Source organism: Diadema antillarum, unplaced genomic scaffold (genome assembly GCF_040938485.1).
Source record: "Diadema antillarum isolate AM-2024a unplaced genomic scaffold, OU_Dant_1.0 seq00000264_RagTag, whole genome shotgun sequence".
Taxonomy (NCBI): Eukaryota; Metazoa; Echinodermata; class Echinoidea; order Diadematoida; family Diadematidae; genus Diadema; species Diadema antillarum.
Genome location: NW_027271302.1, coordinates 1,512,544 through 1,522,926, shown reverse-complemented (window position 1 = coordinate 1,522,926; position 10,383 = coordinate 1,512,544). Strand labels below are relative to the sequence as shown.

The 10,383-nt window shown below is 38.6% G+C and overlaps 1 protein-coding gene across 1 annotated transcript in view; it reads left to right on the top strand.

The window, feature by feature from the left end:
• Positions 1 to 680: 680 nt before the first annotated feature.
• Positions 681 to 10,383, top strand: part of LOC139729815 (uncharacterized) — a 29,702-nt gene continuing 19,999 nt past the window's right edge. Inside the window, exons 1-2 of the mRNA XM_071640742.1 lie at positions 681 to 1,314; positions 3,446 to 4,513. Of these exons, the coding sequence (XP_071496843.1) occupies positions 1,285 to 1,314; positions 3,446 to 4,513 (1,098 nt within the window). The 5' untranslated portion in view covers positions 681 to 1,284. The remainder of the gene's footprint in view (positions 1,315 to 3,445; positions 4,514 to 10,383) is intronic.

The following is a 10,383-nucleotide window of genomic DNA, read 5'->3' as shown; positions in this document are numbered from 1 at the left end:
GGGCCCGCTGCAACACCGCATGACTAAATGTGTTGGTGGGGTTGTTTTCAGATTTTTTTTTCTTTTCTCGTTTCTTTGTCAATTATTGATTCTTTAAGAGTGGAATGGTTTTTTGGAACTGCTGATTTTGTTGCAGGATTCAAAGGTTATCTTAAGTTCATTTTAGAGAGAAATTGAAGCATTTTTTAAAAAATTCTGTGAGGAATTTGTATCTTTGAAGAAAGTGTATCCACAATTTTAATTTACTCTGTGTAATAATGAACTGAAAATAAATAGTTAAACAACCTTTCTAGCTTTGTCAGATTTGTTCAAAATATTGTCAGTGTACTTGTTTCATGGAACAAACAATTTTCAAGGTTGATAAAATTCATCCAGTCTTAACTTGATCCACTGCAGTTTACATGAAGTGAAAAATATCCCCCCCCCCAAAAAAAAAACCCAACTGTCTGTTTTGAAGATAAATCTAGATATGGTGTTGACATCTGTCAAATTTACCCATCAACATTTGAGTAGTTTGCTGTGGTAAACATTACATTTTGTTTTTCATTATTTATTGACAATGTTTCATATGGAAGATATAAAGGAGCTATCTTTCATTCGATCACTGTTTTGTTCATGTACCATTTTAATGATTACTTTTTACAACTGATCCTTACATTAGGGCGGTGAGTTGGCTCAGTCAGTAGCGCGTCTGCCTCACGATCATGCGGCCCGGGTTCGAACCCAAGTCTGGACTGAGCAATGTTGTGTGTAAACATACCGTCCCCTCTAGCAAGAGGCAAAACACTCTGTCCCTCGGATAGGACATAAAATGGAGGTCCCGTGTATGAGAGAGTCACAGCTCATGCACGTAAAAGATCCCGCTTCATTCATTCATCGCAAAGAGCAGGGTGTCTAACCCGGTGAAGTGGTCCCACCCCACATCCAACTGGACCCCATGGAAGACCAGCTTAGTGTAGCTGAATATGGGCTATCCAGCCATCTTCACAGATGGAAAATGAACAACAACAACAGTGGCAACGCAGATAAGAAGATTTACAATGTATGACCCTGTTTCTCTCTCATTTTCTTACAAACATCCATTCTTATCTCATAGTCAATGTTTTATTTTATCATCTTTTCTTTCCTTACAGCTGATGCTTTGCAGGCTACTTACTCTTCTAACAAAGTGCTGAGATTCTGACCTGACATCGATGTGGTCATCAGCTCAGTTGCCGCTGCCCAGCGCGTAAATTTGGGCCGGAGTGCGCCCTCGTTGTTTGGTGTCCTGCCTCAAATATCGCAATGAGGCTTCTCTGCTGGTCAGGAATCCTGGTAGGTAGTCATTTCCATTTCATGTCCTTTTATTTAGTTACTTTGCAAGTATCCTCATTGGGAAGGGGGAGGAGCACGTTTAAATTATGATGCATTCATGCTAGCATCTCAAGATGCAAGATGGCAGCCTATGTGCTGTATACTTCGTATCAGGGCAATTACCCCCTGACTAAATACTGCATGTTCAGAGTAAAGATTAGGGTTAGGGTTAGGTTTAGGGTTAGAGTTTGGGTTAGGTTTAGGATTAGGTTCATGATTAGGATTTAGGTTAGGGTTAGAGGAAGGGTCTGGAGTAATTGTCCAGGGGGTAATTGCCCTAGAACCATATATAAGAGTTCATTCTATCACCATATGTTCATCTTTCTGTCGGAAAAATGTGTATATCACTGCATTATTACATTTTTTCCGACTGAGTTTGCGAATGCTTTGCTACAAAACTTGTATGAACATGTATATAGCGATCGAAGCTGAGCTCGAGTAGATTTCTGCGTTCGCTGACCCCAATCATCCCATTCAATACCAGGTTTTCTGTAGAACAAAATAGTCTGTGAGCCCATCAGCGCACGCTCTATTCATACCTTGCACTCGATCAATATTTTCATTGTTCGATGGCACATGTAGTTGACCTTGGAAAGGGGATACATGTACCGCTTGACTGCTTTCGCTCAGGCGGATTACAAACCTGTCCGTTCTCTGTCGACGGGCAAAAAGAATCTCGTTTGGGGGCATTTAAGACACTCAAAAAATTGCGGAAGGAACGGGTTAACAGTTAATCATCAAAATGTGAGAAAAGGGTAGCATTTTTAAACTATAGATAGACACTGAATCCTAATACAATTATACAGTGAAAGTAATAACTGCTACAAATGTATGGGGGTTGTGGTTTCTTGAAATCCATAGCAAAACTGAACTTTGTCAATGGAATTCCAATATTGATCCACATGAAGAAACTCTTATTTCCTTATTGTAAAACACCCTTTTTCCATATTGCAAGACAGGTACCGTGCTGACAAATTTGGCCCATTCATCATGGTATATCATAGAACACAAAAACACACAATGGGATCACAAAAAGATAAATCTTGATTTATTAAATCCTTTTAAAGGCTGACTACTTTTGCATGGATTGAGCAAAACTGTTGCTTTATCTTGTAATATTGCAACCAGAGATGTCTTCCTTAGACATTAGTTGGTTGTAGTATTTAAAATATGCATTTAACAATGAACCCCTGTCATAGGAAATCTGCATTTGTAAGTAAAGCTAAATACACTTTGCCAATATTATTCCATATTCAAACTGTGAGATTATGGTAAAATGATATCATTATTTTGTAGAGTGCTACATACTTGTGGCAGTGGCTGTCAATTTCATTTCCCAGATTAGGAAACAGTGCATTAAAGATAAATATTTCTACACAGAGAGGATTTAGCCGATCTATAACCAACTTCAGGGTATCTTCACTTTTCATGCATTAGTATTCATTGGGCTAGAACAAAGCATTTCACTGCCATGAAGCCTGCCTGATAAGTTGAGGGATTATTTTTCACATCAGCCACAGAGACAGAAATCTTAGCCAAATCTCTAGAAAAATTGAGGAATCAAGACTTTATTCATAGGACAGTTTTAGTGTAATTTTGTTCTGATGGCTTTCACACACTTTGGGTGATGACATATTATATGAGATAAACTTTTATTTTACTGCTTTCGGAACCAGCTCCCTGGAGGCAAAAACACAGAAAAAGTGAAGGTACTGTTGCAGTAGCAATATTTTAAATGAGAAAGTAAATCTGGAACACACCCAGAAAATGACAAGCTGCCAGGCATCAATTCTATTTCAACTGCTGTCTTCTTTCAGACCAAAGGAAAAAAAAAAACAAAAGGGGAAAGGATCAGTCAAAACTCTGGTTTTATTGAAAAGATTCAAAATCCACAGAAAATGAAAAAGAAATTCCAAGTATTATGTAGTCATGTTTGCAAAGTAGCTTAGTCATGAGTACCTATTGTTTTTGTTTTATTGCAACTGACTGGGAAATGACATATTCCATTCAGTTGCAATAAAGCTGCAACTTGATGCAAGAATGTATTGATTTGAATTGCTTGTGTTTGCTTTCATTTTTTTAATGTCATCAGACTACCAGGAGGCTGCTGTTTCTTTTAGTCTGGTATGCTGTTGCCATGGTGATAGCCATCTTCTCATTTTCCCACACGCGATGGAAAGAGGAATCCAATCTGTTACGAGTCTACAACTCTGTATTTTTTGTGCCAAGTGATGTGCCTGTAATGAGGGACTCGTTACCCACAGGAAACACAAATTTTACATACAGGGGAAACGGGACAAGCTTCAGAAATGCTTCCAGTCTGTGGTTGCCATTTGACCCTGAAACGGGGGAAATCAGGTATCGTTACTCATCTCGGACGCATCCTCAAAGGACTAGCAGCTTAGATGCTCTCAAGGAGAGTTTACTTCTGAGGACAGGCAATAGTAGTGCGTCATTATCGTCATTGGTGCTGGTGAGGAACATTTCAAATGGAAGGTTGTTGTCAGAGAGCTTTAGCAGAGACCTGCCTAAAGGAGAGACCAGAGGCAGGACTAGTAACAAGTCTCTGGCCGGTGTGTTACAGCAGCTGGTGGGTGGGCAGGTTGGTGACCTTCTCTACAGGGATCGGTATAGCTCATACAACAGCTCCATGCTCCTGGCTGCCATTGAGAAGAATATGCAGAAGATCCACGAGGAGACAGAGATCAGCCTCAAACACCTGTCGCAGCTGAGTGAGATCCTGAATGGGAGCGTTTCCAGGAACGGCTCCGTGGTGAGCTTGGACAGGGGCGAAGGAGCCCTCCAAGAGATGCAGCATCCTGTCCAGGAGAGGGACCCCTCTCGCCATCCTCCCCTCACTGGGATGGGGACAGAGGGCACCCCTCAGGGTTCCCTTCAGGAGAGGCGGAAGGAAGAGCGATTGCCAAGCAAGGCTGCTCCTTCTGGCAAGAAGACAGACGGACCAAGTCTTCTGAGAGTACTGATTGGCCAAGACTTGTACGTAGAGGAGAGGTGGCCAAAGTTGGCCCAAAAGAAGAGCGTCACGAGAGAGCTTACCAAAAACAGAGACATCTCCAATTCAACGGTTACTGTGACCATAAGTCCTCCTGGCACAGAAACGCCAGAGGTGGACGGATATTATCGCATCGATACAAGAAGGGTAAGTATGAGCACCTGTTGCTCCGACCTGTACCCACATTGTGTCTTAATGGAGGTCAGTGAAACCATTGAAGAATGAGGAAAAGAAATCTTTTTGTTTGATGAAGGAGAAAAGCTATGACATTTAGAAAGTCAGAGAGAGAGAGAGAGACAGAGAGACAGACAGACAGACAGACAGACAGACAGACAGACAGACAGACAGACAGACAGTCAGAGAGGATGAGAGAATCTGAGGAAAGGAAATGCACAAACAAAAGGAAATTTGAGTACCCGAAAAATAGCAGTGTTGAGAAATTGTCTGAAGTAAGTGTGTGGCTGGAGGCAGAGAACTCAAGCTCTTAACCACCTAAAATTTACCTATCCATAATTTTCTCTTTTGACCTGGCCAAAATTTCTATGAATGCTTGTGTCGATATATGTATGATATATATGTTTTTTTTTTTTTTTGGGGGGGGGGTTAGGAGTGTGCAGTATGAGAAGACCTTGATATTTTTTGTAGGTCTTTATGCAATGTATACAAGTGGCATATGCTGTGCTATAGGAAAAATATAGGTAAGTTCTAGTGAAATTCCATTTAGGTTCCCAGTTTAGTATTGGTAGAAAAGTAGAGAAATCTTTTGAAATTCATTGAAGAAACCACCCCAACATTTTGTAAATGCAAGAGGAGTTCTTTTCATTTTGTTTTTTTTTTACTTTGTGGGCAAAGGTACTAAGGCAAAAGTAAGGACACAGGTAAGGAAATAAAATCCAGGACTATTAATCCTTCTTGTGTCCAGGCACTTGAAGGACAAATCCACCTTCATAGACATGTGGATTGAGTGAATGCCACTATATTAGTAGAACACATCAGTGAAAGTTTGAGGAAAAAACGGACAATCCATTCAAAAGTAGGAATTTTTGAAGTTTCTGAACAGTCACTGCTGGATGAGAAGACTACTACAGTGTATGATGTCACATACGTACAATGATATAAGGAAAATAAAAAGAGAATTTCACAAAACTTTGCTTTTTGAATAAAGTGCACATTTCCTCGACTTGTCACTGACGTACTCTGTATGTTAAGGGTAATATTATTTCCCTTGCCTTCTGAAAGAGGGAAGTCACGTGACCTTTTATTAAGTGAGAAAAGTGAAAATATGTTGAATTTTCTTTATATTTTCTTTATATCGTTGTACACATATGACATTACAAGCTGTAGTAGTCTTCTCATCCAGCAGTGACTGCGTAGAAACTTCAAAAATTCATAACTTTTGAACGGATTGTCTGATATTCCTCAAACTCTCAATGATGTCTTCTACTGATATTGCTGCATTCACTCAATCCACATGTCTATGAATGTGAACTTGTCCTTTAACATAACTTTCCAAAACTCCTGTATCAGCATTTAATAATCCATCCAAACTTGCCCTGGTTGTAGAGTTGGTGAGCCTACTCAGGTGTAGCACTGACAATCTTTGTTTACTGGCAGTTAGTTTGCGGACATTTGTGTCAGTCAGTGAAGAAAGCTCTCCAGCATGCATGTCAAATTTGGAATTAAATCAAATTAATCCCCTTAATAACCTGGTAAGTTCAGAGTTTAGATATGAGAGTATACAGAACTATTCAGTTGGAGTTCAGTGTATTTTGTTCATGGAATTTCATTCCAATTGCACAATGACTGGTATTGTATCACAGTGTATCAAAGCAAACCAAAGAAAGAATGAAACAAAGAATCCTCACATACCTTCATTATTTTTTATTTAGTTCTCGATATTCACTTGCGGGCTTTCGATGTAAAATGAGGCAAAGCTCAAGCATTGTGTATGATGAATTTGATATGTCATCCATGACATTCCTATAGATCCTTCCCAAAATCTCCTCTCTGCAAACTCTACTGGGATGAGAGTTTGATTGATTCTGAGGTGTGATGCAGAAAATAGGGCATATAATAGGAAAAGATGCTCATTTATAGTATATCTCTGTCATAGATTTTTATTAATGCAGCTTTTGAAAGGGGAAGGACTATTTGCTGGGTGAGAGTAGAACAATCCCTGACAGTGAATACAACTGGGTGTTAAAGAATGCATTAACTCATGTCAAATACCGTTGTAAAAATGTATTTGCATAATACGTGTATTCATAGGGTGTTCTTGCTGTATATTACACTGAAGAACTGGGTCACAAACATTTATATTCCTTGTCCCATGTAGGATTTGCAGTATTGGGATCACACTAATAACCATAACTAGAGCAATGAGGGCTACAGCTCAATTTTAGGGGCATCCAACATATGCAATGTGTCTTTAATCAGTCTCTCCTGATGGCTTGGGATTTACCTATATCCAGAACAGAAATTTTGCAGCCTTATGCAGCATCAACACTGCACCATCTACTCTCTAAAGACCAGTATAAAAAAACCAAGCCTGTGCCAGTTTGTGTTTGTCTACAAAATGGCCATGGGACAGGTGTCTTAGTCAGAATTCTGGATTGCACAAACAGCATTGTCTTAAGATGGAAAATGATCACATGTATGTTTTCACCAATGATGTGAGACCCTTTTTTTAATTGGTCTCATCAAATGAGGAATTGCAAGAAAATTGCATTTATCAGTAAAGAGCAATAGATTATGATATCACTTCATTTTTTAGTATACTGAAGTGTGTGGACTTGATGACCAATAAGTCACCTGATGGTATAATACTGTCATGTCAATAGATACAGGATATTGCAAGTTCAAAGTTATTGACTGATTTTTTGTGTCATATATCATCTTTCATGCCATATATCATCTTTCATGCCATACATGTATACAAAGTAATACAAGCCACCTACATTGAATCCTTGTACATATTTTGAGAGAAAAAAATTCTGATTTTATTGGTGTTAAGACTAGATGTGAAGAGTTGAAATTTATATGACTCTTTAGTTGCTATAGCATTATAGAGATATTTCCTTTCTCAGTATTCGTAGGTGTTGTTGTACTTTCTGAAAGAAAAATTGAACATCACTTTCCTGAAAGCTAGAACTGCACTTTTTGGAAAGTTGTTGAAAGTGTCGCCCACAGTAATGGATGCAGAGGGCAGAAGGGCAAAGAAATTCCTTTTCTCTCACCATGCATGGCATATGGAAAGATACTTCACACCATCACTGTGTCTTGAATCATTCATGGTTGCATGCCTGTAAATGTGATGGCACCACAGCTGGCTGTGTGAGTTGGATAGTCACAGATACTATGTCTGAGACACATTAATTAGACGGGGGAAAGAGTGCTATTCTGAAGTTGACATGTGACTCATATTTCATTCGAGAATGGATTTCCCTGCTGAAAGTGTCCCTTATGAAATACAGACAGATCTCCCGTAGAACTGAAATTGCTTTTGTTATTTCTTATCCGTCTGTTTTTTTTTTTCAGTGCAAAAATGAGCAGCCAAAATACAGGAACAAGTAGACTAGCTTTGCTGGAAATGCATAGTGCAGATTTTATCTTAGACAAACTCTCCACGTAAATGGCATGGTTGAACGAACATCTTATAATTCCATATTGATGTTGCAGAAACAGAGGAAAAGATACCTAAAAAATTATTAGGTTCATACAGAGACTATAAGGGCTAAATGGGAAGCACTTCTAGTTCCTTCTCCTTTAAAGTCCAATCAGGCTCAATCTGAACCAAGCAGGAGGGATGTCGTGCTCGTTGATCTTGAATCGGCCATTTTCTGATGTCCATGGGAGAAACAGGAAATTGCCACAAACTTGAACCTGATTGGCCACTTTCAGGTGGAGGAGAACAGGCCTGTCTATAGCAGCATAAAGTGTTCTTAAAAGTACAAAGGCATTCCCCCAGTCCATCGCTGTCTATTTAATGTGCTGCTGCTCTTGTCCAGGAGTGCCTATAATGCATTTCAATTCTTTCAAATGGAGTTTGTCTCATCTGGCAGATACTTAACATACTCCTTGCACTTTAGGGTATCTAAAGTACAATCTCCTTCTTCTTCTTCCTATTCTTCTTCTTCTTCTTCTTCTTCTTCTTCTTCTTCTTCTTCTTCTTCTCTTTGTGGAGTACCAAGAATCTAGGAATAGTGCAGTTTGTTTATATAATTCCAGAGCTATAATGTCAGTGTTTTCGTTTTGTTTTGTTTGAAACATTGGAATCAAGTGCAGAAAAGGTAATTTAGGTTAGGAAGTTATGCAATGAATTATGCTGCTGAAAATGCTGTCTGTGAATCAGATATCATCTAGTTCTGTAACTTAACGGAGGAAACTTGGTACCATTGTAATTGAATTTGTATATTCTTGTATAATCTTTCTTTTTTTTGAGTGGATGGGGACAGATATGCTATGTGTTGTGCACTATATGAGCACTGACGGTTATTATTATTATTATTATTATTATCATTAGTATTATTATTATTATTATCATCATCATCATCACTATTATTATTAGTGCACAGGAAACTGTCCTTCAGGGAAAACATTACACTTTTTTCCACGAAGATCCAAGCTAACATTTGGACATTTTCTGAACGTTCTTGAAACCTTCCAAGTTCGTTATTTGGACATTTTGTCAAAACGTTTTCAGAACGTCTTTTTGTGGAAGGTTTTCGACGTATTTAAAACGTTTCAAATGAACGTTATAAAAACGTTTTGAAGTGTTTAAAAACCCAATAAAAAATCTTTCAGAATTTTTAAGGACCTGCAGAAAACCTATTGGACGTTATAGACGTCAGTAAAACCTTTTAAGAATATTCAAAACATTCTGTGGACGTTCTGCGGACGTCCAGAAAACCTTTGAAAACTGTGTAGAACGTTCAAAAAACGTTTTAAGATCGTCTGGAAAGTCTTATAACTCATTCCAGAATGTTTAGAGAACCTCTCATATCCGTCTAGAACATCCAGAAAACCTTTTAAGAACATCTAATGTTTATTTTTTATTAGGTATTTTAAAAAAATTATAGTTATGAGATTATACAGGCACAATTTGGGATTAATGTACCCTAATCCTAATCCTATGTAGGGGAGACCCAGGAGAGTTGAGCCACTTTTTACATAATTTGTCATATTTCCCCCTAATTGTATTTTAGGCTGAAGACTTTCTTATGATTGGAAGTTAAGGTCATATGTCATAATCCAGTTTTGTTAATTATACGGAAGGTGATTGCATTTCAGAATAAGAGCCCGTTCAAAAAAAGATGTCAAATGGCACAAGTCTCCTGTAGGACGAGGAGAGTTGAGCATACCCGCAATGAGAGTTGAGCCACCCATGGGAGAGTTGTGCCACACTGTACTAGGGAGTGGGAAAGTCGTATATCTCGTGAGGATGGGCCCGCATAAATACATTTAATGTGCTGTTCTTATCGAATATTACTATTTTGTAAATTGAAATACAATGACTCTAACAGAGAACTATGATTTTTTTCAGATAGAAAGAACTTCAAGATAGGCTTTCCAAGTTGTAGACAAATTGATGATGTCATCGAAATGTTCTGACTTAGAGTTGGCTACCTGCAGATGGGGCCGACAATCAATAACTTTAAAACACTTCCATGACATATGCTCCGGCGACAAATGCTCCGGCACGAATTGCTAATGTTGAAGCTTACACAAACCCTTACCCCTACCCTAACCCTAACCCTAACCCTAATCCAAATCCTTACCCTGCTCTGACCCCAAAACTCAATCATACCCACGAGGCTCACTCTCTCTTCGGAGAGATATTAATGTCAGAGCAATAATTGTCGGCGGAGCATATGTCGTGTCGCCCTTTAAAACACAATAACTTCTTTGAGAAATCATTACTCATGAAGACAATAATTGAGTAAGCGAAAAACCATTGGCAGCTTAATTAAAACTTTAAAACAACATCAAAATACAACTGATATAACCCTTACTTACAT